The 27,144-nt window shown below is 39.5% G+C and overlaps 4 protein-coding genes, 2 long non-coding RNA genes and 2 other non-coding genes across 9 annotated transcripts; 2 read left to right on the forward strand and 6 right to left on the reverse strand.

Moving 5' to 3' along the window:
* Nucleotides 1–8: 8 nt before the first annotated feature.
* LOC111811163 (vegetative cell wall protein gp1-like) lies at nucleotides 9–2,330 on the reverse strand. The gene is made up of 4 exons (XM_023697913.1): nucleotides 1,983–2,330; nucleotides 1,319–1,345; nucleotides 1,158–1,223; nucleotides 9–683 (listed from the first exon to the last, which is right to left on the reverse strand). The coding sequence occupies exons 1-4, from the start codon at nucleotides 2,311–2,313 to the stop codon at nucleotides 460–462; spliced, it is 648 nt and encodes a 215-aa protein (XP_023553681.1). The 5' UTR covers nucleotides 2,314–2,330; the 3' UTR covers nucleotides 9–459.
* Nucleotides 1,834–2,662, forward strand: LOC111811164. Its single transcript, XR_002817505.1, has 2 exons — nucleotides 1,834–1,875; nucleotides 1,998–2,662. It is a non-coding gene; the product is annotated as an uncharacterized LOC111811164 (long non-coding RNA).
* Nucleotides 2,663–4,805: 2,143 nt separating this feature from the next.
* Nucleotides 4,806–9,183, forward strand: LOC111776382 (F-box/kelch-repeat protein SKIP30). The gene is made up of 2 exons (XM_023655818.1): nucleotides 4,806–5,163; nucleotides 7,846–9,183. Exon 2 carries the CDS (start codon nucleotides 7,916–7,918, stop codon nucleotides 8,951–8,953), a length of 1,038 nt encoding a protein of 345 aa, XP_023511586.1. The 5' UTR covers nucleotides 4,806–5,163; nucleotides 7,846–7,915; the 3' UTR covers nucleotides 8,954–9,183.
* Nucleotides 9,184–10,220: 1,037 nt separating this feature from the next.
* On the reverse strand, nucleotides 10,221–13,013 carry LOC111811462. The gene is made up of 3 exons (XR_002817544.1): nucleotides 12,765–13,013; nucleotides 10,670–12,524; nucleotides 10,221–10,588 (listed from the first exon to the last, which is right to left on the reverse strand). It is a non-coding gene; the product is annotated as an uncharacterized LOC111811462 (long non-coding RNA).
* Nucleotides 13,014–13,783: 770 nt separating this feature from the next.
* TRNAV-AAC lies at nucleotides 13,784–13,857 on the reverse strand. The gene has a single exon. It is a non-coding gene; the product is annotated as a tRNA-Val (tRNA).
* A 63-nt stretch (nucleotides 13,858–13,920) lies between these two features.
* TRNAV-AAC lies at nucleotides 13,921–13,994 on the reverse strand. The gene has a single exon. It is a non-coding gene; the product is annotated as a tRNA-Val (tRNA).
* A 217-nt stretch (nucleotides 13,995–14,211) lies between these two features.
* On the reverse strand, nucleotides 14,212–17,030 carry LOC111811218. The gene is made up of 3 exons (XM_023697972.1): nucleotides 16,614–17,030; nucleotides 14,674–14,815; nucleotides 14,212–14,495 (listed from the first exon to the last, which is right to left on the reverse strand). The coding sequence occupies exons 1-3, from the start codon at nucleotides 16,889–16,891 to the stop codon at nucleotides 14,412–14,414; spliced, it is 504 nt and encodes a 167-aa protein (XP_023553740.1). The 5' UTR covers nucleotides 16,892–17,030; the 3' UTR covers nucleotides 14,212–14,411.
* A 3,247-nt stretch (nucleotides 17,031–20,277) lies between these two features.
* On the reverse strand, nucleotides 20,278–25,935 carry LOC111776354 (ent-copalyl diphosphate synthase, chloroplastic). Of its 2 annotated transcripts, none has more exons than XM_023655786.1 (14): nucleotides 25,775–25,935; nucleotides 25,532–25,612; nucleotides 25,343–25,431; nucleotides 24,607–25,097; nucleotides 24,317–24,540; nucleotides 24,082–24,202; nucleotides 23,894–24,006; nucleotides 23,604–23,833; nucleotides 23,324–23,439; nucleotides 23,129–23,227; nucleotides 22,796–23,047; nucleotides 22,011–22,143; nucleotides 20,932–21,126; nucleotides 20,278–20,702 (listed from the first exon to the last, which is right to left on the reverse strand). In XM_023655786.1, the coding sequence occupies exons 1-14, from the start codon at nucleotides 25,869–25,871 to the stop codon at nucleotides 20,463–20,465; spliced, it is 2,481 nt and encodes an 826-aa protein (XP_023511554.1). In that variant the 5' UTR covers nucleotides 25,872–25,935; the 3' UTR covers nucleotides 20,278–20,462. The 2 variants fall into 2 exon arrangements, with proteins under 2 accessions (XP_023511554.1, XP_023511553.1); XM_023655785.1 differs by having other exon boundaries at nucleotides 25,532–25,615.
* Between the last annotated feature and the right edge of the window lie 1,209 nt (nucleotides 25,936–27,144).

Below are 27,144 nucleotides of genomic sequence, written 5' to 3' on the forward strand. Positions count from 1 at the left end.
GTGTCAACGTCATGACATATTGTGAAATCGTGGCTCACTTCATGTTGTATCTCAGTGCGGTGATGAAGGACATGGTGGAGTTGGAGGATGGTCTTACAGCGCATTTCGATGCTTGATTTTGGACACCGATAATGCTCCTATTAATCTAGGGTTTGTGGTTCCGATTTTCAATTCCAATCCACGTCTTCCTTACCTACCATTGAATCGCCTGTTCAACCATTCGCTTCGACTTTTTCCAATTCTTCTGTTTATGTTTATTTGTTTATTGCCGATATTCATCAATTGTTCTGATTTGCACATTCATTGTTGTAACATCACATTTGATTAAAGATATATCAGAACTGGCGTCGAAATCGGAATGAAGTTTCGATTTCTGAACGTTTTTGCAGGGTGAAAAGAGGGAAACAAACGCGCATCAAGCGCATTCAATTAGCAGAGGAACGAAAGCAAAAGAACTGTTCAATGGGATTTGAAGACCATCACGGCTATGGAAAGCAGCAAGAGAGATGGTGAGAAGGAACAAGATGGAGTAGATGCGGATGGAGCTAAAACCGGTCGGATCCGACGGTGGGCTGCTTCTGGAGCTTGCGATTCCGCCGGAGAATACGTCGGTGTCAAATGCTGCGGCTGAGGCTGAGGCTGCCTGCTTTCTGGTGCCGGAGCTACTGCTACTGCTTTGGAAACTGCCCACACAAATTGAAGAACAATTGTAAGTACAAATGAACTTTCCAAGACGATTTGTCAATGCCTTTTAACCCTTGGGAGTGAGTCTAAATTGGCTAATTTAGGAAATGATCCTGAATTCATAGGTAAGAAGTTGTCCTTAATTTCGCTATGTCAATAGAATCCTCAAATATCGAATAAAGAAGTTGTGAGCTTCGAAGGTGTAGTTAAAAGAGATTAAAGTGTGAAACAAAGGGTGTAGTTTATTCGAGGACTCTAGAGAAGGAGTCAAGCCTCGATTAAGGGGAGGCTGTTCGAGGGCTCCATAGGCCTCCGAGAAGGCTTTATAATGTACTTTGTTCGAGGAGATAATATCGTACTATTGTGGAAGTCCGTCTAACCGTTTTATATTGAATAGATGTGAATCTGCTCGTTCTTAATGTTGATTCTTAATGTTGATGACAAGATTAGAAAATCATGCCCTAGGAGGTTACCTTGTGGGCTTAGAGGAGAAGCAGCTGCAGTAGGAGATGGTGCAGTTGGTCCAAGTGAGACAGGTCCTGTGATCAAATTTTCAACCCTCTCTTACTCTGAGTTTTCATTGATCTAGTGATGCACAAGAAATTTGATGAGAACTAGAGAAGATTAATCATACCTGGTGATGGCAGGGGAGAACCTGAAGCTGCAAGATATGATCAAGACCAACGTTAAAACTCATAAAATCTAAGAAATTGTTAACCGTGCAAGCCCACCGTTAGCCGATGTTGTCCTCTTTAGGCTTTTCCTCCCTCAAAGTTTTTAAACGCGTATGTTAGGGAGAGGTTTCCACACCCTTGTAAAGAATGCTTTGTTCTCCTCCCCAACCAATGTGGGATCTCACAATCCACTCCCCCTTCGGGGCCCAACGTCCTTACTGGCACATCACCTGATGTCTGGCTATGATACCATTTGTAACATCCCAAGCCCATCGCTAGTAAATATTGTCTTCTTTGAGCTTTTCCTTTCGAGCTTCTCCTCAAGATTTTAAAGACACGTTTGTTAGGGAGAGGTTTCCACACCCTTATAAAAAATGTTTCGTTCTCCTCCCCAACCGATGTGGGATCTCACAATCCACTCCTTGTTGACACACCGCCTCGTTCAGGGCTCAGTCTCCTCGCTGACTCTAATACCATTTGCAACAGCTCGAAAGGGAAAGTCCAAAGAGGACAACATGTAGTGAGATGGGGCTATAGACCATTTGCGCTTAAGAACACTTTTTTTTTTTTTTTTTTTTTTTTTTTTTTTTTTTTTTTTTTTTTTTTTTTTTTNTGAGTTGTTACCTTTGCATTGTGCAGGCAAGTTGGTAATGTTACAAGAACTTGGAAGAACGAGCGCAAGGGCCGCATTGATGGGCAGTGGAACAGGCACATTAGCAGTAAGTAAAAGGCAGACACAGTCCATGCTTACCCCCGAGAGCGAACTCAGTGTGGTGCAGCAACTCTCCTTTTGTGAAGAACCATTGCTGCTACTTCCAGTGATGACATTGAAACATGGGGTGAAATTGTTGATCATTGAGGCCGTGCAAGGCGAACGAATCTGCCCTTCAACTGAACAACTCCTTAAGATAGTTGCTGCAACTGAGATGAACGCTAAGGCCTTCAAAATCGCCATTGAAATGAACAGAGAAGTTCAAGAGAATTTGCAGTCCTGCCATCTTTCAATGGGAAGTTTGTTGTAGTTTATGTAAGTTAAGGGAATTTGAAGGGTCAGTCTGGTAGATTTGAATCTTGGGTTTTGGGGTTCAACCAACTTCAATGAACCAAGTTATACTTCACCATTGTAAGGTCAATAGTTTGGAGCTTCCATTGGGTGGAGTTTGGCATGTTGGTTACACCAATAAAGCCTTTGTATCTTAATGAACTTTTCCGGAACTCAAGTTTCAAACCGTATGACGTCAAGATCTACACACGATCATGACTAATCTTATAGAGAATTCAAGTTCGGTATACTTTTTTGTTTATCTTTCTGGCTTCATCGAACTTTAGGCAATGTGTTTTCCTCGTTCACTGCACATGACTTATGTGCAACTAAAGCTTCATTCAGTCATACACGTCTCTTGTATGTGTATTTTATTTCAATTGCAACTCTAGGCGGCTTGCTTCTACTCTTGGTCAAGTCTTAAGACTCGACGCTTCTCGTTTCATCATCTAAGTCAAAGCTTACACGCTTTAATATCAATTTGAAACTTAAACGGGAAGTGTTAGGACCCTAATTGGGTTAAAACAATTTTAAAACGTTCAACTAGAGCTTACTAGGTGATTTCATCACTTACGCATAATAATGTTGACCATGGCTGGCGTAACAGCCAAATATCATGCTTATCAAAAAACTCTTGAATCTCACTAATGTGTCATGATGTCACCTTGAACCTTAGAATGTCATTTGGTTTTACTGCTTGCTTGAACACATTCATTGAGAATTGACCCATAAGTCAACTTTATATTTAGGACCTCTCGAGCATCCATCCATTCAAGTGCTATTGAGATATGAACCCTCGAATGTTTATGTCAAGTCATTTTTGAATGTCATGTCAAAGTCTGGTCTTATATTTCAACCTCCAACAAAAGGGATATAGAGTATTGTTGCCACACCCGTACCACTCAACACGGTCCTCAAAAACCATTTTCAAAGAAAAACGCCAAGACACTCTTCTTACAATGCTCGATTAGGTCCTGAAGCCCCGGAATGGTAAAAGACTAACACCATCCCTCCCTTATGATTCATTTTAATATTTTTTTTATCTAGCATATGTGCGTATTTAAAGTGACAAGTAGTCATAAGTCAACATTGGCCCAACAACGAATCATTGAAAGTACGTGGTGAAAAAATCTTAGCTACATGATAGATATACATTTGTCACGTTTATCGTGAGCGATGTTAAAATTTAATTAACATGACCCTTCTTTTCCGTTTATAAATTTTTTCTCGAGCCACTTTTTTGTCATGACTTAAACACAATATCAAAACTTGCATGAGCCTCTTGTTTCATAAAAGTTGCACTTTTATGTATGGTAAAATAATCATTACATGCAAATTGATCATCACGAGATATTCATAGTTATAATTTCGTCAAAAGTCTATTCTACCCCTAGATAAGTTTTATCAAAAGTCTATTTTACCCTTAGGTAAGTTAGGAGACAAGTTTGATCAAATGTCTATTCTACCCCTAGATAAGTTCTGTCAAAAGTCTATTTTACCCTTAGGTAAGTTAGGAGACGGGTTTGGTTCAAAAGTCTATTCTACCCCTAGATAAGTTTTGTCAAAAGTCTATTTTACCCTTAGGTAAGTTAGGAGACAAGTTTGATCAAATGTCTATTCTACCCCTAGATAAGTTCTGTCAAAAGTCTATTTTACCCTTAGGTAAGTTAGGAGACGGGTTTGGTTCAAAAGTCTATTCTACCCCTAGATAAGTTTTGTCAAAAGTCTATTTTACCCTTAGGTAAGTTAGGAGACAAGTTTGATCAAATGTCTATTCTACCCCTAGATAAGTTCTGTCAAAAGTCTATTTTACCCTTAGGTAAGTTAGAAGATGAGTTTGATCAAAAGTCTATTCTACCTCTAGATAAGTTTTGTCAAAAGTCTATTTTACCCTTAGGTAAGTTAGGAGACGGGTTTGGTTCAAAAGTCTATTCTACCCCTAGATAAGTTTTGTCAAAAGTCTATTTTACCCTTGAGTAAGTTAGGAGATGGGTACGATCAAAAGTCTATTCTACCCCTAGATAAGTTTTGTCAAAAGTCTATTTTACCCTTGAGTAAGTTAGGAGATGGGTACGATCAAAAGTCTATTCTACCCCTAGATAAGTTTTGTCAAAAGTCTATTTTACCCTTGAGTAAGTTAGGAGATGGGTACGATCAAAAGTCTATTCTACCCCTAGATAAGTTTTGTCAAAAGTCTATTTTACCCTTAGGTAAGTTAGGAGACGGGTTTGGTTCAAAAGTCTATTCTACCCCTAGATAAGTTTTATCAAAAGTCTATTTTACCCCTAAGTAAGTTGGGAGACGGTTTTGGTGAAAAGTCTGTTTTACCCCTAGAGGGGAGAGGAGGTTTGGTGCATAGTTTGTGTAATAGAAGAAATGAAAGGGGGAAGGAATTAGGGAATATCCGAATTCCCCCAAGCGTCCATTCTGTTTAGGGTAAACGTAAGTTGAATGTAATTGAAAATTCCAAAAGCTGTATTCCATTTTTTGTTCAATCTCCAAACGCTTGGCAGAAGTTAGAACATTGCCTTCAAGAACACACACAACCTGCATAAGCTTCCTTCTTCTTCCTCTTCTTCTTCTTCTTTCGATTGTGTGTGACTCGGTTCAATCTCCAACCCGTTCAAGTCATCCCTCTCAGACTGCTGGGGCCATAAATCTTGATTGCAGCAATCCAACGCTACCCTTTTTCTGTCCTCCGTATCTGCAATCTGAGCAACACACCGCTAATTTCTTCTTCTTTCGCGGCTTTCTTTCTCCCAGGTATAACTACTACTTCTTTTCATCTTCTTCTACAATGCTGCCTCAATACAATTTTCACCCATTTTACAATTTCTCCTTATTGTTCTTCAATTCTTGAATTTTGTTTTTGAATCGGCACGTTCTTCCGGTTGAATTCGAGGCTGGTTTGACTTCGAATGCAAATTTCCGATGTATTTTATTCGTTTCTTTCCCCCCGAGTTTGCGGGCGTTTGAGTAAATGGCACGATTATGAGTTCATTCGAGTTTGCATCTTTTTCCCCCCTCCGTAAATTTTAGGTTTTGCTATAATTTGTGATTGTCTCGGGATTCGATGTTGGGTTTAAATTGATTTGCGTACCTTAGGTTTGTTGGCTAGAATTTCCTCGATTTTAGAGTCTGAGAAGTGTAATTCATGCGGATATATAGCCTGGAAGTTTGAAGCCAGTTTAGGTGCAGGGGCTCGGGATCATGCACAAACAGATGGAGCTTGTTACCGCATTATCAATTCTGTTTCTTCTTTTTGAGTCTTGATCTTAGTTTGAGTGGGAAAATTTTGATCAGAAATCTCCTGCCTTGAGTGCCATGAGTACCTCCTGCTATTCCGATTATCAGTTCATATTTGGCAAATTCAAGCGTTATTCTTTAGTCTATATTCAAGAGTAAGTCTAGAATGATATCATCAAATAAAGAAACGGGGCGTAGGATGAGATATTATGTAACAACTCAAGCCCATCGATCGCAAATATTGTCCTGGGCTTTCCCTTCCAGGCTTCTCCTAAAGATTTTTAAAACGCGTTTGCTACGGAGAGGTTTCCACATTCTTATAAAGAATGTTTTGTTCCCCTCTCCAACCGATATGGGATCTTACAATCCACTCCCCTTTGGAGCCTATCGTCCTTGCTAGCACTCCGCTTGGTGTCAACGCCCCTTTGGGGTTCAACCTCTTCGCTAGCACATCGCCCAGTATCTGGCTCTGATATCATTTGTAATCGTCTAAATTCACTGCTAGCAGATATTGTCCTCTTTGGGCTTTCCCTTTTAGGCTTCCCCTCAAGGTTTTTAAAATGCGTCTACTAGAAAGAGGTTTTCACATCCTTATAAAGAATGTTTTGTTTCCCTCTCTAACCGAGGTGGGATCTTACAATCCACTCCCCTTTGGAGCCTATCGTCCTTGCTAGCACACCGCTTGGTGTCAACGCCCCTTTGGGGTTCAACCTCTTCGCTAGCACATCGCCCAATATCTGGCTCTGATATCATTTGTAACCGTCTAAACTCACTGCTAGCAGATATTGTCCTCTTTGGGCTTTCCCTTTTAGGCTTCCCCTCAAGGTTTTTAAAACGCGTCTACTAGAAAGAGGTTTTCACATCCTTATAAAGAATGTTTTGTTCCCCTCTCCAACCAACGTGGGATCTCACATATTAGATAGTTAGTTAATTTTTATATGGTCAAGTTATTAATTTTAGTTAAGTTGGGATGGATTCCCTAGTTGTTCTTGGCCATTGGAATGATTTATATTGATTTTCTGCATCAAAAACTGTTTTGAACCTCCATTGAAATGTAAGGGTTCAAAGATGAATCACTTTTATAGTTGTTTATCATTTTTCCCACCGTTGCGAACATTTATCATTTATCTTAATTTGATACCTTGTTCTTTGTTTAATTTGGTCTTGCATATATTCATGTCTTCCCTATACAGGAAAACAAATTGTTTCTTTTACTATCTAAATTCTGATCTTATTGATTTAATTTAAGTAATGGTCGTTCAGACATTGTCTTTGGACTTTGTAGCTTAAGCTCATGGACAAGTTTATTTTTTGCCTTCGACTATTTGTGTGAGATCCCCACATTGATTCAAGAGAGGAACGAGTGCCAGCGAGAACGCTGAGCTCTGAAGGGGGTGGATTGTGAGATCCCACTTTGGCAGGAGAGGGGAATGGAGTATTCTTTATGAGGGTGTGAAAACTTTAGCAGACACATTTTAAAAACCTTGAGGGGAAGCCCGAAAGTGAAAGTCCAAAGAAGACAACATCTGCTAGCAGTGGGCTTGGGCTGTTACAACTTGGGTAGTTTCTAGCGGTTACAACTTGGGTACTAGAAACTAGAAACATCATGCCATGCATTTACATGGGAACCCCATGTATGGAGTGATTAGTTTAGCTCATTTTTGTCATGTTCAAACATGTATTTAGTTATTCAAAATCAAATTTGTATGAGATTACACATCACCGGCCATTTATTGGTTAATTTCACAATAGTGTTAGTCAGAAATTTGAATATTGATTATATTAATAGCATTATATCCACATTTTTTTTTTCATACGATTGTCACTCAAGCAGTTTTTCCTTTTTCTAGATAGTTAAGACCTTCTATGTTTTGGAATCTATATCGAATTCTTATCATGACTTCGTTCATAGACATCACATGGTAAGCGTACATCCATCACCGTATCGTGTCATGAGTGTCTGTTTATAGGTTAAAAATTCACTTATCAGTTTCGTAAGATTTTCCGATCATCAGGAAGGATGGAGACTCTTCTCTAATTACTTGCATGAATTCATGCTATAAGAAGCAGTAATTTTCTCCTAGACCATGTGGCTGCTTGGTTTTGTTTGGTTCTTCTGTATGTTACCATATTGTCAGTGTATGCTCAAAGATGCTTTCTTTTCATCTTCTAAATTGTTACCTAATGTTGGCATCACAGATTACTTGCTTCCTGAATAAGAAACAACCTGTGGTGTATAGTCATCAGAAACGAATGAAAAGTGATTATTATGTCTGAATTGATTGACGGTCTCCCAGACGCTGTCGCCCTTAGGTGCCTCGCTCGTGTTCCCTTCCACCTCTATCCAAAGTTGGAGCTTGTTTCTAAATCCTGGCTAGCTGCCATTCGTAGTTCTGAACTTTTTAGAGTTCGACAGGAGATTGGATCATCAGAAGATCTATTATGCGTATGCGCATTTGAACCCGAGAATCTATGGCAGCTTTATGACCCCCTCAGAGACCTTTGGATAACAATTCCTGTACTTCCATCGAGAATTAGGCATCTTGCACACTTTGGTGCCGTCTCCACTGCTGGAAAGTTGTTTGTGCTCGGCGGTGGCAGTGATGACGTTGATCCATTGACTGGTGATCAAGATAGGAACTTTGCAACCAATGAGGTATGGTCATATGATCCTATAATACATCGGTGGTTTCAACGTGCATCGATGCTTGTACCACGTGCCATGTTTGCGTGCTGTGTCTTGGGTGGAAGGATTGTCGTTGCGGGTGGTTTTACTAGCTGCAGAAAATCGATTTCTCAGGCAGAAATGTATGACCCTGATAAAGATGTATGGATTCCACTGCCTGATCTACACCATACTCACAACTCTGCTTGCACAGGGGTAGTGATTGGAGGGAAGTTGCACGTTTTGCACAAGGGGTTATCAACGGTGCAAATTTTCGACGATGTGCAGCTTGAATGGAGAGTTGAAGACTATGGTTGGCTCCAAGGTCCAATGGCTGTTGTCCAGGGTTCACTTTATGTCATGAGCCATGGACATATTTTCAAGCACGATGGAGAAGTGAGGAAGGTTGTTATTTCAGCATCCGAGTTTCGGCAACGAATTGGGTTTGCGATGATTGGTTTGAGAGATGAAATTTACGTGATCGGAGGGGATATCGGTCCCGACCGTTTGAATTGGGACATCAAACCAACGTCGGACGTCGACATATTGACAACAGGAGGTGAGAGGCCAACATGGCGACATGCAGCTTCGATGACGAAATGCTGTGGAGCGATTCGGGGATGTGCTCGGTTGAGAATTTAGGACTTCATTCCTTATTGTGTTTCTTCTACCTTGTCATTGAATTGTGTTGGGTCTGTCAGAATCAAATCCCTCCTACTGCCTTTTCTTTCTTTCTTTTTTTTGTAATCTCTGGTCTTTGATGTTAGTTTGGATATCATTGGAATGGTGCCATGAATATTAAGAATTAGTGTGATGATGGAGGGTCAAATTTTCACTTCTAAATACTTGAATGAAGAAGAATGATTTGTTAACACCCATATTTTTTTTTTATCGTGTATACATAACTTGCAATTTGAGATAGTTATTAGATCTCATTGGTTGGGGTGGAGAACGAAACACCCTTTATACACTTGCAATTTGAGATAGTTATTCTGGTTGGGATGGAGAACGAAACACCCTATAAGGATGTGGAAACCTCTCCCTAGCAGATGCGTGGCTTGTGCCGTTACAAATGGTATTGGAGTTAAGACACCGGGCTATGTGCCCAGTAAAGAGGCGGTTCCCCAAAGGGGGTGGATTTGGTGGAACAGTTCCCTAAAGGGGGTGGATTTGGTGGAAGTTGTTCCCCAAAGGAGGTGGATTTGGTGGGGTCCCATATCGATTGGAGAAAGTAACGAGTGTTCATTTAGCCCTGAGGAGGGGTGAATTGTGAGATCCCACACCGGTTGGGGAGGAGAGTGGAAGCTTATTTCCTAAAGGGGGTGGATTTGGTGGGGTTCCACATCGATCGAGAGAGGAACGCAGCGAAGACGCTGGCCTCTGAAGAAGGGTGAATTGTAAGATCTACATCAGTTGGGAAAGAGAACAAAAAACCCATTTTAAGGATGTGGAAAGACAATATCTGCTAGCGGTGAACTTCGACTGTTACAACTAAGCAGATTCCAAAACTCAAACCGCTCCTGAAGTTGAGATCAATGACGTTACGAAGAAGCGTGCAGTATTCAGCTGTTCAGAATTTCAGGAGGAGCTGACCATAACAAAATACCAAAAGAAGAACAAAAAAACAAAAGTAATAATTAGAGAAAGCAGGGAATCCACGCCTGCCCATCTTGGAAGATCACAAGTTACACGCTTACCTGTAGAAAACGACTTTGTTTTTTTACGTTTTCTGCGCTGCTTCTACCTACTTCCCATTTAAACTATTGATTATATAATTAGCAGTAATCAAACAATGACGTGATTTGGATAACTTTTTTTAATCACAAATCAATTTTTAATCTACAAAACACATTCGATAAAGCTTACAAAAGACTTGTTCTATTTTAAATTTAGGCATGAATTCAAATGGTTGTTTAGAAAGCTTGCACAAACACACACCATTCATACATAATAAAGTAGCCAACAAACGACAATAACAATAACATTACAGTATTGCTTCACTTTCTGGAAATGCCAATGACCATAGGCCATTCAAAACAGAAAGAAGGCAATTACTATCCGAACTGATATGCAAAGAAAACAAAACAAAAGGCTCCAACGATCCACAGTAGGACTCTCAAAGTGTACAGCTTTCAATACAAGGATAAACACAAACACAAACACAAACTGGACCCAGGCTCTTCTAAGACGAATACTCCCTCGTGACCAACTACGTCCACAGCAGACCGACCAACCATGCCACTGAAACCATCACCTGAACTGTTCACCCTTAGGTTTCTGGTACATGAAAATAAGGAAAATGAACAATGGAACAAATATGTGTAGAAACAGAGCAAGATGACGGTAAAAGAGGCTTACCGCATATACCGCTCCGTGTGATCAATGATCTCCTGGAAGGACAACGACGAACCTTGCAAGAACCAGTTTCATACTACATAGATGACAAAACGATGCGGCACTGGACACAGGAAAGTGCTACACAGTAATTCCAAAGAAGCAAACTAGAAAGTCATACTATCACTATCCTATTCCCACCTTTTCTTTCAAAAAACTGAAAAGGCAGTAGAGAAGGAATATCTCCTTCATAGTGCACAGGAAAAGAAGCGAGGGGCTATAAGATTTAGATGGGGTATGAGGAAAAGGAAGGGAGTGAGAGGCTATAAGATGTAGATGAGGTAAGAGAAAACGAAAAGGATCGAGGATATTAAGAAAAAGAGAGATTTAACTGTCGAGTAACCATTTCATCAGGGTTAAAGAACCTAACTAATAAGTCATCAAACTATCTATGTAAGAAGGATAGCAGCAAGAACAGAGGATATGCGGGGAATGGATGGAAAGAATGAAACAGAAACCTACTGAACTTAAACAAGCATTAGTTTGGGTTCCTAAAGTATGATACAAATTACGCGACAACCTAAACTCTAGAATAGAATAGAGGCTAAGAATCTGGTCAGGGCATGATAGCCAGAACAGAGATAATAGCCAGCAGATCCATGATTACTAGAAATGTTCATATGAAACTCGATATATAATAGCCAGCAGATTCATGCAGTGCAGAATTAAGGTTTCATTCACTGCAACACTAAAGTTCACAAACAACCTATTTCTGCCTTCCCAGTATCTTGATTTAATCTGTGTTGCTATCACACCCTATCTTGTCTTCGTCCGCTAAGACCAAGTTGAGTTGTGCATCTAAGCACATACTAGGGTGCAACATCTGAATATTAATTGAAAGCATAAGAGCCCGTAGCTGCGATCGAAGGATATACGCCAGCACTGAAAACGAAGGATACTTGAGACTGTCCTCACTAACCAATTTATTCATTCTATATACAAACTGAAACTACCTGGCTTACAAAGTAAGCCTCTTTACAGGAGCTTGATGCTCCCTGGAGTTCATTCATTGTCGACATCAAGATTAAGAATGCGACGTAGTGTCTTAGTCGCAGAGTCAGCACTGTGAAAGATAAACCTGGAGGAAGACTCATGCTCCCGAGTTGGGGATGGTGGTGCAGACTTGGCAGATGGACGATGCATTTCAAATTCAGGTGCAGAACGAGGCAACTCCAGTGACTTGGTTCTCTTAGCAACTGAAAATTTGGGAATGGGTAATGAACTTGGTGGGGGTGAATTTGAGTAAGTGGGTCCAGCCCAAAGCTCAGAGAATGAGAAATTTCGGTCATAAAACTCTTCATGCAAAGCACTGTTCTTGTTTGAAAATTTGGCAGTGATGGGAATTGGAGCACTTTTCACACTAGCAAGTTGTTTGCCATTTCCGGCGTTGGAACTTAAACAAGTTGGGGGTGTCTTGGGGGAAGAAGGGTACACATGTTTAGTTCCAGAGATACAAGCCTTCAAGGGAGTTGGGAGGATACCAGCTCCCGACTGGAAACTCCTACAGTTCATCCCTCTGAAGTCCCGGGAAGGGGGTGATTCAAATCGAGCTGGTCCATGCGGCTCGATCCGACCATAATATTGGTTCCTATGCTGCTCAACAACAATCACTGCTTCCATAGCTAAATAACTTTTTAAGTCAAAGTATGTATCCAGTTATAAGTTAAGACACAATTTCAGTTTCTCCCAGTAGATCCAACTTCTACAACTCAACACAAGGCTGATAACTATACTAAAAAGTCACAACCTTTGAGACAGCCCTAGTTTATCTCTTCCACGCCAGATCCAAATCGTACCAGAGATGACTCGATCTGCGAATCTGAAAAACAAAAAGATAAACAAGATCATTTATCCTTATCTAACCAGATCTACAAATAAAAGTTAACTAATCGTAGGGAAAAAGTTATTCAATCGGAACCAAACAAAAATCAAAATAAAATAGCATAAAGAAAGTAAAAGATCCAGAACCGGCCAAGGTCGAGCAAAAAAGAAACAACACTGTATAGTTAAGCATCAATTTCTTCAAACATTTCTAGAAGAGAGTGAGAGAATAACGCACCGAAATTATGTATGAAGTTCTTCAGTGGGGTGAAGATCTATAGAACAAAATGATGAACCGTAAAGAAGATTTAGACTGAAATTCTCCGTCAACGAGCAGTAGAGGCACTAATTTCTTTTCCAAATTTTTTGTATATTTTCTTTCCTGTTTTTGAAGATTTTCTTCAGTTTGGATTAGAGCGCTGCCATGGAGATTGAGCCCCCAGCGAGGGTTTGAACCAGAATCGACGGATCTGAAATGGTTCCAGAGTTGCATTTAAATATCTGCCCAAGCATCGCCCTCGCGTGCTCTCCCTCGTGCCTTCCACATTTAGCTCTATATTTCATTATAATTACGAAACTGCCATCATTGATTTATAATAAAATCCTTTGGTTCATTCCCCCAGTCTCTCCCGCGATTTTAGTAAATTTTATATACAAATAATAATAATAAATTACAATTACAATTTTAGCCCTAAAGCTTATAATTCATTTATATTCCTAATTTTTTAAAATCATTTTGTTAATTATTAATGGAAAATTGATGTGATAACTACAATTTTTTTAATTATTAAACTTAATTTTTAAAAAAAATTCTTTCAGGGTTATCGTTGATATCATAGCGACTGAATTTGTTTCAACTCCCTTCTTCTCGGTTTTCAAAAGAAATAAAATAAAGCTTTCTGACTTGAGATCGGAACGTTTTATTTTAAAATTAATAATTAGAAAATTATAATAATGTAGGAATATTAAAAGGGTGTAATTATGGGGATTTGCATGCACGTTGTAATATTTGTATGTTATTTATTGAAATGGGAGAAAATAAAAAATAATGGAGAAAATTGATGATTGTGGTGGTGGGCTCCAGAGCAGCGAGGCCCATTTCTGGTGGGAAAATGATGTAAATGGGCCCAGATGGATATGGAGGTTGGTTGGAATCTAGTGTCCTTCGGCGCACCAGCAAAGCATATGCTGTTTTTGACTGACACGTCCCCCCAATCAACACCTTATATAATTATGAAAATTAATCTATTAAAAATTTGGCGTCGCCCGGGTTCGAACCGGAGACCTTCAGTGTGTTAGACTGACGTGATAACCAACTACACCACGACACCATTTTGTGACTTAACGCATTGTGTTTTTTATTTCATAAAATAAAAATATATATAATTTTAAAATGGCGTCGCCCGGACTCGAACCGGAGACCTTCAGTGTGTTAGACTGACGTGATAACCAACTACACCACGACACCATTTTGTTACTCAGCACATTGTATTAGTTCATCCTAAAACAAAAATTATATAATTATCTCATCATTGGGTCTTTTTTTTTTTTTTACTGTGCATGAATTTTGTATTAATTTTTTACTTTACGACAAAATAAAAAGTTCTCAAACAGAGATCATAACAGTCACTTTTTAAAAGTACAAGGACTAAAACGAATATTTTGAAAGTCCACGAAACAAAAACGAATCAAAACCAAAATAGTATCTAAAATCAAAGATTTTAAAAGAACTATGCATTGGTTTAAGAGTCTGAAGAAGAAACACTTGGTTCGCTTAGCTATATGTTTCTCATGCCACCTGCGTTTACAGTTCTTTATAGATCATAGAGCACGTAGCACAGAGAAGTCAGCAAAAGCCTCGTAGAAGCAGAGAAGCAGGCGGTAATCACTGTGTCCTTTTCACACCAAATGTGTCTTCAACTCCATCACTAACCTTTCTTCTTCGCTCCGCAATCATATCAGTATAAGCCTGCAAATGCACACAAGTTTCTCATCTCAAACACCTTCTTTCTTCCTCTTATTCCTTCCTAATGCTATCAGAAATCCACCTATTATCAGCCTTTTTTAAGTCGTTTAAGATCTTGAATTCATATGATATGCAATATTAACCAAAGAGAGGTGGGGGGTGGATGATTTGATACACAAACCTTTGGGTATGAGTAAAGAAAGATGTACCACCATGAGCATATCAATGTGAGTACTACTGCGGTCACTGCTATCGACTTTATAAGTAACCAGCTAGAGGCAATTACTAGTAATCCTGTCAGTGTTATAGTCCATGGTTGACACCTTGTGACAAAATGATAGAAAGAAAAAACATCAAAATCAGAGGTAAGAGAAAAGCAGGTCATACAACAACTAGCAACTTTAATGATACTTCAGAGAGAGTATTGTTAGGAACCATGAATGTGAGATCCCACGCCGGTTGGAGAAGAGAATGAAACATTCCTTATAATGGTGTGGAAACTCTCGCTAGGAACCACGGACCTCCACAATGATATGATTTTATCTACTTTGAGCATAAACTCTCGTGACTTTGCTTTTGATTTCCCCAAAAGTCTTCATTCCAATGGAGATAATATTCCTTACTTATAAACCCATGATCATTCCCTTAATTCGCTTAATTCGCTAATGTGGGACTCCCTCCCAACAATACTTCTAACAAGCAAGTATTAGTACCCCATTTCTCATCAAATCAATCCAGACAGCCAAAGCCTGGATTTAGCAGATTCAATGAGGTAGGACAGGGAAAAGCAATTATTTAAAGATGCTCCCTAAGCATGTGTTTAAACAGGTATATGGATCACTATTGTAGAAATTTCTGCTCACAAAGTGAGCCCCAGTTGCCTGTTTAGCATTGATGCATTTACTTTCTTTCTATCAGTTCAGTTGCTTTTTGATACATTGGAATACTATATGATAGGATACAATACAAAAAGCTTATCTAATTGCGTCGATCATGGAAGAAATGGCATTTCCTTTTAATTCTTATAAAGAAGGAGAATGTTAGGACCCACAACCCTCTATAATAGTATGATATTGTCCACTTTGAGCCTAAGCTCTCATGGCTTTGTTTTGGGGATATTGTCCACTTTGAGCCTAAGCTCTCATGGCTTTGTTTTGGGGACGCTCTCATGATTTTGTTTTTGGTTTCCCCAGAAGGCCTCTTACTGATTGAGATAGTATTCCTTACTTATAAATCCATGATTTTTCCTTTAACTAGCCAATATGGGACTCCCCTCCTGATAATTATCAACTATCCTCCCCTCGAACAAAGCTCACCATAGAGCCTCCTCTTGAGACCTATGGAGCCCTCGAACAACCTCCTCTTAATCGAGCCTCAACTCCTTCTCTAGAGCCCTCGACAAAGTACACTCTTTGTTCCACACTTGAGTCACTTTTGACCACACCTTCGAGGTTCACAACTTCTTTGTTCGACATTTGAGGATTTTATTAACATGACTAAGTTAAGAGCATGACTCTTGATACCATGTTATGAATCAAAACCCTCCACAATGGTATGATATTGTCCACTTTTGAGCATAAGTTCTCGTGGCTTTGTTTTTTGTTTCCCCAAAATGCCTCATTATGGAGATAGTATTCCTTGCTTATATATCAATCATTTCCCGTTGATTATGAACAGAGAATCTTGTAGATTAACATGTTATTTTGCCTATCAGGAGGATTCTCTACAGAAACATGCCAATTATGACCAGATTATGAAGAGATGAACACCAACGCCATAAACTATATCAGCACATGCTTGAGGATAGAAACAGTAAGCAATAAGTGATATGTTTAAAGAAGAACAGCATAATTCCAGTTAAGCAATAAATTCATAATTGGTCATCATTCGACTTCTTCAACAAGAACACCAAATGCACCTGACCCACCATGTTATATCCAGAATCCAATTGAAAAAATTCACAACTCATCGATTTGCTAGCACTAATTCAAAAATCCTAATATAGGGTTTCTCTGAAAACCTAATTCTAGATAGCCTAACAGTTCAAAGAAACAGAGATCACAGTAAATTTTAGATAGTTGCTCAAAATCAACGATGAAAAAACAGGATAAGATAGCTAACCAAGAAGGCTTTGTATCCCAAACGGAGTCATATTCGAAAGAGTGGTAATTCAAATATCCATCCATATCATTGACGGCACCATTTTCATCTAGAAACTGAGATTCATCCTCGTTGCTTGATTGCTTCCCGAAAACCACGCTTTTCCGGCGGAATCTAGTGCATTTGGGAGTAAACGAAACGACTTGCGACGAAGCTGCGAAGTTAGAAAGAAGGGTTTGTGTTGAAGGAAAATGGTGCGATCGTAGGGACGTTGCGAGGAATAGAGAAACAGTTCCCATAGATTTGGGTTTTTGTATTGCGGTAACTTCCAAGTAGTCTGCTGATTATGGCGGCATGGAGCTGAGCTGCCGAATTGGGGAATTCCAGTAAGCTTTGCATAGGATAAACTTCATGGCCCACAAAATTCGATGCACCCACTTAGCCATACCCCCCATCAATTTCTTATACCAACGACCCTAAGCCAAACCAGAGCTTATGTTCAAAGTAGACACTATCGTACAATTGTGGAAAGTATATTGTCTAAAATGAATAAATTTAGCCATGTCAATAGAATCCTCAAATGTCGAACAAAAGACTCTAAAAGAAAATGAGTCAAGCCTCGATTAAGGGGAGGTATACTTTGTTCAAGGGGAAGTGTTAGATGAAAGTCCCACATCGGCTAATTTAGGGAATGATCGTGGGTTTATAATCAACAAATACTATCTCCATTGTTATAAGGCCTTTTGGGAAGTCCAAACCAAAGTAGTGAATAATATTGGGTTGTAAGTCAATACCACTCGTTACCGTCTTTCTTCATTCTTGCAGCAGATTGTGCGACACTCACTTCTCAAAGGTGAGTTAAATCTATTTGTATTCGCGTAGCCTTACGGCTGGACATCGTATAACTTTTCTAGACAGAAAGGACAAGTCAACTAAACCCTACTCTAATTATTATGAATATTAAAAATATATTTGATATTATTATGAATATTAAAAATATATTTGATATTTGTAATTGATGTTAGCGATGTATTGTGACCTGTAAATGTTCAAAATTTGTGAATAATTTTTGTAATAATTTAAAAATATAACCGATAACCCAATCCAAGGGTTGGGCTAAGTTAATTCTAATCTAAGTTGCTTGCAAACCAATCCCAAATTGGGCTCCATTTTTCCTTCACGAATCGTTGTTATCTCTGTAGCGGCCCAGATTGAGCGGCAAGCAACGAGCTTCTTTCCCATGGGTTGAGCCCAAGAACTTTGTTGGGTTCGAACTCTCTTCACCGAACCTCAACTGCATGAAACTCAACGATGATCTTCCATTCACCGCAACGAAAACAAGCAAATATGGGGAAGAATGGAAGGCACAATCAAAATGGGAGCAACCCATTTCTTGTTTGTCTTCTTCCCCAACTCTCTCTGTTTCTGTAATCATAAAAATGCGTTGTTCCCATATCCCAGGACCCCAGATTGTCCAACACTTAGCCGTATCAAATGAAACCGCCACACAGAGACAGCCAACTATGCCAGCCCATCTCGGATGGAGAGCTCAATGTGGGCTTCCCCTGCCTCCCAATGCAATGCCACTGGTCAGTCCTTATCGAATCCATTGATTTTGTTATTGCCGACACATTGCATCCTTACATTCTTTCTGTCGTTTCCATAAGCATTATGTGGTTAAGACTTTGCTATCCTGAATGTTTAGATAGATACCTCTTTCATTCTATGAGTATCAGATGTTGAGATTTGTTCATGATTTATGCTCAAATTTGACTGCCTACAATAGCATCTAAATACCATTGTTATATGAAGTGGCACTGATGCTATATAGGATTCGTGAATGCATCATGTTTGTCTGAAAATGTAATCAATCATATCAACCTCCAGAGTTGCAATGTCTGTACTAGATATTTTTGGTTATTGGTTTTTAGTTGATGACAATCCATATGTCCCAATCAATGTGTTCATCAGCACTATGGGTAGATAGATTCGATAGGGAAGCTGAGAATAAAAGTGCTCCAAATCCCACAGTCACTCCATGGATGTATTGAGATTATATTAAATGAATTGGACTTTAACACCTGAAACTTTTGCATGATTTGAAATTAGAAGTTCAGATTCCTAAACCATCCTCTTGTTCTTTATTGATTTGAACGAAGAGCATTGAAAATAAATTTATTTTGCCCCATTTAATAATGATTTTGTTCGTTCATCGTTGTTTTCTTACCATTTCTTTACTTAATAGTTTTTCACCCTTCTCAAAGAAAAATAAGATTTCTTAGCTAAATTTCACAAAAAAAAAAATAATAATAATAAAAAAAAAAAAAAGAGAGAAATTCATGAGTGAACTAGTGTTTACAAGGGTGAGATCCCACGTCGGTTGGGGAGGAGAACGAAGTATTCTTTATAAGGGTGTAAAAACCTCTCTCTAATAGACGCGTTTTAAAAACCTTGAAGGGAAGCCCGAAAGGGAAATCCCAAAAAGGATAATATCTGTTAGCGGTGGGTTTAGGTCGTTACAAATGGTATCAAAGCCAAACACCGAACGATGTGCCAGTGAAGGGGGGTGGTCACGAGGCGGTGTGCCAGCAAGGATGTTGGTCCCCGTAGGGGGGTGGACCTCGATTGGAGAAGGGAACGAGTGCCAGCGAGGACGCTGAGTCTCAAAGGGGGGTGGATTATGAGATCCCACGTCGGTTGGAGAGGAGAACGAAACATTTTTTATAAGGGTGTAGAAACCTCTCCCTAACAGACACGTTTTAAAAATCTTGAGGAGAAGTCTGAAAGGGAACGCTCAAAGAGAACAATATCTTCTAGCAGTGGTATTGGACCATTACAAATGGTATCAGAGCCAAACACGGAACGATGTGCCAGTGAGGAGACTGAACCCCAAAGGGGGTGGACACGGGGCGATGTGCCAGCAAGAACGATGGGCCCCGTAAGGAGGTGGATTGGGGGTCCTACATCGATTGGAGAAGGGAACGAGTGTCAGCGAGGACGCTGGGCCTCAAGGGAGATGGATTACGAGATCTCAATCGGTTGGAGAGGAGAACGAAACATTCTTTATAACGGTGTAGAAACCTCTCCCTAACAAGTTTTCAGGACCCTTAACCTTAGCTCACAACTCTACAGAAAAGGTTGGTGTCGTGGCATGCTTCTAAGACAACCGAAATTCTATCGAACTCTTAGTTTAAGCTCTACAGTTGTTGGTAGCACCTTCCATCCACTGGTGCATTCTTTGACTTTCTACTCTCCATTTTGCTGTTGAAACTCCAAATCAAAAAGGCAGATCGAAGCTCAACCACAAACGTGGTCAGCATAACTGTGTTACAAGGTACCAATTCCATTGTACTAATAGAAGGAAAAAAGTTAGAAAATACCAAGTATTTGTTGATGCTCTTTTCCACATCCGGAAGCCTAATCTTAGGGAATCTATATATATCAATGTATATATATTTATAGGTTTTGAGAGACTCCACTTATTAACCCAAACACTTCACGTGTTTGTATGTGACACTTTGTCTGCCATTGTTTCATTAGACTAAACAGGAAAAACTATTACAACAACATAAAATGCAAAGGATTTCCCTTCAAACATTTCTATGTGGCTTATCCTATTACTGCTACCTACAATCTACCTTATCCTAATAACTACTAGACCAATTGTTTAGAAGACATTCAAATCTATATCGATCGATCGAGTTGTCTCACATTAAATTGCTGTCAAAGCGGCTATGATTTGGGTTTTCAAAGATGATGTTTTTCATTGACAGACAAAAAGCAGACCAAAGTTTTTGTATTCCATGTGGTGAAGGATATACAAAAATTGACAATACAACATGGCTGTGCTGTGTGGCTAGCTAGCTAGGATTAGAAGACTCGTTCAAATAGGACCTTGGCAATGTGGTAGTTGATAGTCCAAGGATCGAAATAGGCAGCATAGGACGAACTTTTTGCTACCGTTAGAAATATGTTCTTGATTGGTGAGTCAATGTCATTGCCATCTGAGGAGTTTTGGATCACCATCTGCATAAGTTTCCTCATGTCTTCTTCTATCTCTGGGGGCATTTTGTTCTCTGTTTTCTCCTTATAAATCCCACCGTTCGTTACCTGACAAAATAAGACAAAGGTCAGTTTTCTCGAGAATCGAGTCTTTTCGTGTTGACCCACAGTAAAAAACCTATTCTGGAGTGTTTAAGGAGGCCACAGATTAAGCTGGGGGGAAAGGAAAGGGAAAGGTCAATGTAATGAATGAATTAAGGGGGAAAAGGGGTGGGGAATATAATCTTTTTATTATGTGGTGTGCAGTGGGTTGTACCTCTGTGTATAAAACACTAACCTTGTGCTTTTTAAAGTGACCTAGTTGATGGCACACTTTGTTTGTGAGGTAGGAAAGCTTCTGATATTGAGGATTGGACAACAGATCCTCCAAAGTTGAACAGCCTGAGTTGAGAATTATTGTTCCCACCAATAACTCTGCCTCTTCCTTGTGCACATCTCCATCTTCTTGCCACTTAAACAGCCATTTCTCCCACTATATTTTAATCAATGAAAACATTAATCATTAATTTTCATGTAGCAAATACCAAATACCAAATTAAAATATTCAAAGTTAGCTGCATTCTTTTGGCCCTATGCCAATGGACATAAATTCTTTTGTATCTGTCTGCTTCACGTCTACTCAAATATGTGTAGATGTTGATAGATATGGAGTATGAAGGAGTTAGTTGTTGAGGATCGTTGGGAGGGAGGGAGTGATCCTGCGTTGGCTAATTTAGGGAATGATCATGGGTTTATAAGTAAGGAATACATCTCCATTGGTACGAGACCTTTTGGGAAAGCCCAAAGTAAAGCCATGAGTGCTTATGCTCAAAGTGGACAATAACATACCATTGTGGAGGGCCGTGATTCCTAATATGATATTAGAGTCATACCCTTAACTTAGTCATGTCAATGGAATCCTCAAATGTTGAACAAAGAGATTGTGAGCTTCGAAGGTGTAGTCAAAAGTGACTCAAGTGTCGAACAAAGGGTATACTTTGTTCGAGGACTCCAAAGAAGGAGTTGAGCCTCGATTAAGGGGAGGTTGTTCGAGGGCTCCATAGGCCTCCGGAGAAGCTCTATAGTGTACTTTGTTCGAGGGGAGGATTGTTGGGAGGGAGTCCCACAATGGCTAATTAAGGAAATGATCATGGGTTTATAAGTAAGGAATACATCTCTATCAGTATGAGACCCTTTGGGGAAGCCCAAAACAAAGTCATGGACAATATCATACCATTGTGGAGGGCCGTGATTCCTAACATTAGCTACTATTAGATAGAAAAAGTCGAGATACGAATGCAATAAAGTGTTGAATGGCATTATGGAGTTGTGAATGCAAGGAGATGGTGATGTAAACAAAGCAAAATAAACTCTCACAGCTTGATGCAAATGGTGGGTGATGTCGAGACCGTGCGACACCAGTATATCCAACGAGATATTGGTTAGAGTTCGAAGCAAAATCCCAACTAGTCCTTGTCCTCCTCCCTTTTGCTGCACATTGCCTGCCCTCCTGTTAAAACAAATCCCAAAATCAGCCACTTTTCAAACCATATCAGCTTTATTCTTTCTACCACATGACACCATACATGACTTCACTTTCCACCCAACCCAACTTCTTCTTCTTCTTCTTCTTACTAACCAAGAACAGGATTTTCTTTCTTTTTACCTTTTGAAAATTTGTAGAAAACAGAGAAGCCAATACAAGACAAACATGTAGGAATGTTATGGAATAAGGTCGGGTAATGTTCGGGCGAATTCCTCCAAAAGTGCTAATAATGTTATAATAGTAATTAAAGGAGTTGGTAGATTATGATAAAGGCTAGACGTTTTTATTGTTAACTTATATGCCTGTTTTTTTTTTCATGTTTTGTCAGATAGGAGATATACTTGGATCCAAACTTTCTTGGTAACTTCAAAGCTTTGAAGGCATATGTTTAGAACTGTTTAAGATAATATATTTATATGTTGTAGGCTGTTATTTGCAGTTTGACAAAGCATAAAACAAAAACCCCACTATGGTTGTACAAGCATATAGATTGAAACACAAGCATCCACGAACATATTGACACAAATAGAGACATAGGATGCCACAAACTTTCCCACATAATGGTAAGCAATTGAAAATATTGAACTTTTTTATTGAAGAAAAAGGAGAAGTGTACCACGCATTAGTATCGTAGGCTTGATCTGTTGCATCTAAGTTTATGAATTGTTGGACGAAGGCTCGTCGTTGGTCGGCATTGGCGTCCTTGAAATGGGACTCAATGGCTCCGACCAATGCAGCCGTTTTGGTCCATGCAAGCCTCTCCTTAGCCCTCTCTGGCTCGAAAATGCTACACGCTGCACCAAAATATGAGAACAAAAGGCTGGTTCTTCTCATTCCATAATCTCTCAGACTGTTCTCTGTGTACCATCTGCGCCCCAATAAAGAACCCTTAACTAATCCATCAATTTCTTAAGCATAAAGAAACAATAAGAATAGTAATCGTTCTTACTTTTGAATATCAACCCACTCATTCTGATGCAATAGTTGGCATTTGTTGTAGTCCAATTTTGCAAGCTCCAAGTATGTGTCATTGTTTACCTTGAACATCCTGCAATTATAATGATGCATCCATTCATTCATTCATTAAGTAGCTCACGTTTTTGCATGTAAATCATTCAAATTAGCTTTGTAAAGGAGTATAGACCTGTAGAGAGTTTTGCCTATCCAAATATCGTTTTCCCCACCATACTGTTCTATGAAGTAACGAGTCTCGACCCGAGGTAAACTCGCAAACCATGGAACATCAAGAGCATAACCAACCTACAATAACGTTTACGATACCCGTCGATATACCCGTTAATAGGAAGTAACCAATATCTTTGATATCTTTCATGAATATGATGTTATGGATATGAACATTGATTAGTGATATAAAAGTTAAGAACTTAATGATGTGATGTGACAAGCAAAGCTTAAATTTTGACCTCTCCAGGCAAGTCCTTGGTGATGATCCACTTGTCCAAAAGCTCATCAGCAGCCTGTTTCGCTCTGAGGAATTTGTAGGAAAATTTCTTTGCATCCTCCAGAATTTTCTCCCCCAGGAACATTACCTGATCGGAAGCCCGGTACAGGTTGAACATTCCGGTCACCGCCTGCGTCGATTGCCCCGCTATGCACACGAACTCCCCATCTTTCTCGAAATTCTTGAACACCTCTGTAATAATCAATCCCTTTATCATTGTTCAAAGCCATTAACAATTGCTTTCAATCTTACCTGCAGAAACTTCGTGGCCGAACTGCCGGAGAAGTTTGAATCCCATGGCGGTGTCGTCGATATCATAAAACTCCACATCTCTTGCCCAACATATCCCTTTGTCAGTCCAATGTCTGCACCAAGAACATTAGAACAGATATCAATCTCAACCTCTGGATTACAGTGTTCTTAACCAAACTCAACAGTACCTCCGCACATAATCCACAGACTCAACGATTTCTGGGTGAAAAAATCTTGAAACCCCAAGTCGTTGTAATCTATCCACAGACCAAATATGTTCGAACAAATCCACGGGGTACACATTGGGTACTGGAAAGCGACAATAATGATGAGATCAAGAAATAAAGCAAGAAAGTTTGTAAATTTATTCAATGGGTCCGCCCCAAATATGGATATACAGCAAAAGAAGGTTGAAGATTTTACCTCCGCCATTAAAGCGGTTGACAACCGATTCCAAATATTTTAAGCAATTTGAGTTATTGGTTTTCATGAATGCAAAGGCAGTGGAAGCAGGAGATTTCAGGAAAGACCCATCTGGAGCCTGCAATTTCAGAAGCTTTCCCCAATACAAACCCTCCATGCCTTCCATCCCTTCCAAACTATGCAATAACGTAGTGGGCACTTTATGCATTATTTCCTTCGGTATCCTGTTTTGAACACACATTTCTTAGTGCCTTCAAAAGGGTTTCATCTGAATTTAAATTCATTAATACCTTGTTAACTTTATGTTCCTTCTGTGGTTAATCTCTTGCAGCACCGGCGAGTCCGTGGGGACTTGGAGGTTCAACCTTTTAGCAAACTCCATCAACGACGGGAAGGCAACCTCAAACCCAATCAGCATGTGCTCGGCGTTCTCATCTTCCAGCTTGGAAATGTTTTTGTTTAAGAAAACCATGCCTTTCTCAGACTTGTCAGGGTGGACCTTCCATGAATTCAACGCCAAAACACAAGCCAAGGTACTGAGAATTCGATCATGAGCTGAGAATATTCCACTGTCGCCCCACGACCCATCAGGGAGTTGATTCTGTGCTATCCATTCAAGCGAAGAAGGGAACAACGGAGTCTTAACACCATCGAGAACTCTCGGTATTAGCGCCACCCAGGCCGTGTCATAAGCCGAGATGCTTATGTCACCGTCGTCCATCGAGCTCAGCATTGACTTTATCCGGTTCACTCTCTCCTCTATCTCTTTAGAAATCAACACCTGACCATATTGAACAATAAAATAATAAGAAACCATTTCAAATTTTGAGTTAGCCCAATCCCATCACATGCAGCAGGGCAAGGAGAAACAATGTCTCGAGATGCCCAAATGAGTGCATGATTGACAAGTAAGCACAACCAAGATAACTCTGACATTGACTAAACTCCATTTTACCATGCATTAACAAAACACGTTGGTTTTTACTGAGTTTTGTAGGTAAACAAATGGAAGGAAAAAGGAAGTACGTGTGCGGTAGTTTCTGATTCTATGTCATCTTCCACAAACTGCTGCCACTTTATAACTGGCACGCCACTTTGAAGCACATCGCTGTACGCTGCAGGTTAGTGTGACATATAAGGATCAACAATTCACACACACACAAAAAAAAAAAAAAAAAAAAAAAAAAAAAAAANTTCTGAAATGGGTTTGTTTACCTTGAGTTGGAGGCTTAGAAATAGCATTGCATTTGATGATTCTGCTACTCCTGATTGATTCAACCTTGAATGAACAGCTACCTACTAAGAGTTTTGCATGTTAAAATGGATTAAAAACGACGACCCATTTGTTGATTCAACATATTCTGTTGTTCTATGGCTGATATGATAGTAAAAACACAGAAAAATCTTAGCTTTTTGAGAACCCATTTGAGTGACAGAAGGAAGGAAAGAAATGCATACCCGGCGGCGGTGTCGGCGGCCGGGAGGAGAGATTGGTGGCATCGGAGGAGGAAGGAAAAGGGGGAGAGAGAGAGAGAGAGAGAGAGAGAGCTTTCATGGAGGAGAATTTAAGCTTCTTCTTCTTCTTCTTCTTCTTCTGGTTGTTGGTTTTGTATGACTAAATAATGAGATTTTGTGAGTGTTCATTTTTAAAGGAAAAGAGGGGAAGGAAGAGGACAGAAACGACTTCCCATGAGATTCCCGCTCATAAGCGCTGAGGATCATCCAAAACCATGGAATTGAGGGCACTCCTGTCCTTTTCCCTCTAATTTTTTTTTTTTTTTTTTTTTAGAGNTTTCATAAAATCCAATTATGTTACAACAAACCCCCTCTTTTGTGTCTGTTTTTTTCTTTATTTTGCAAATATTCATTGCATTTTTCACAATTTTATTTTCTTTTCTTTCTCATGGCAAGGTTCATGGACTCATACATTCCCAATATTACCCTCTTTATGTTCTTTGCATTTATGTTCCTTTTCCTTTTTCTCTCCATTTCTTCAGTTTATTTCTTAATTTGGTACTTGTTTTAACTTTCGGTTTCAGGTAAACCAATTACGTCCAAGCTGCTAAATAAAGTGTGCGTAACTTGGTTTTTGTATCCTCGAGATTGCTCTCATTTAGATGCGTGAGATTCCATATTGGTCGTAAAGAAGAACAAAATATACCTTATAAGAGTATGGAAACCCCTCCTTTAACATATGGGTTTTAAAATTGTGAGACTGACAGTGATACATAATGGGTCAAAGTGGACGATATTTGTTTGAGACTGATAGTGATACATAATGGATCAAAGTGGACAATATTTGTTTGTGAGACAGTGATACATAATGGGTGGACAATATTTGAGGCTGACAGTTTGATTTGAGGCCAACGTACATAATGGGTTGGACAATATTTGAGGCTAACAGTTTGATCTGGCCGACATACATAATGAGTTGGACAATATTTGAGGCTGACAGTGATACATAATGGATCAAAGTGGACAATATTTGTTTGAGGTTGAGAGTAATACATAATGTGTCAAAGTTGACAATATTTGTTTGAGTCTGACAGTAATACATAATGGGTCAAAGTCGACAACATTTGTTTGAGTCTGATAGTGATACGTAATGGGTTAAAGTGGACAATATTTGTTTGAGTCTGTTAGTGATACATAATGGATCATTGTTTGATTGTGTGATTACATAATGGGTCAACGCGGACAATATTTGCTAGTTGTGGGCTTGGGTTCTTACAAATGATATTAGAGCCAAACACTGGGCGGTGATGTGCCAAGGGGGTAGACTATGAGATCCCATATCAGTTGGAAAAGGGGAACGAAACATTCCTTAT

Source organism: Cucurbita pepo, chromosome LG15 (assembly GCF_002806865.2).
Source record: "Cucurbita pepo subsp. pepo cultivar mu-cu-16 chromosome LG15, ASM280686v2, whole genome shotgun sequence".
Classification (NCBI taxonomy): Eukaryota; Viridiplantae; Streptophyta; class Magnoliopsida; order Cucurbitales; family Cucurbitaceae; genus Cucurbita; species Cucurbita pepo.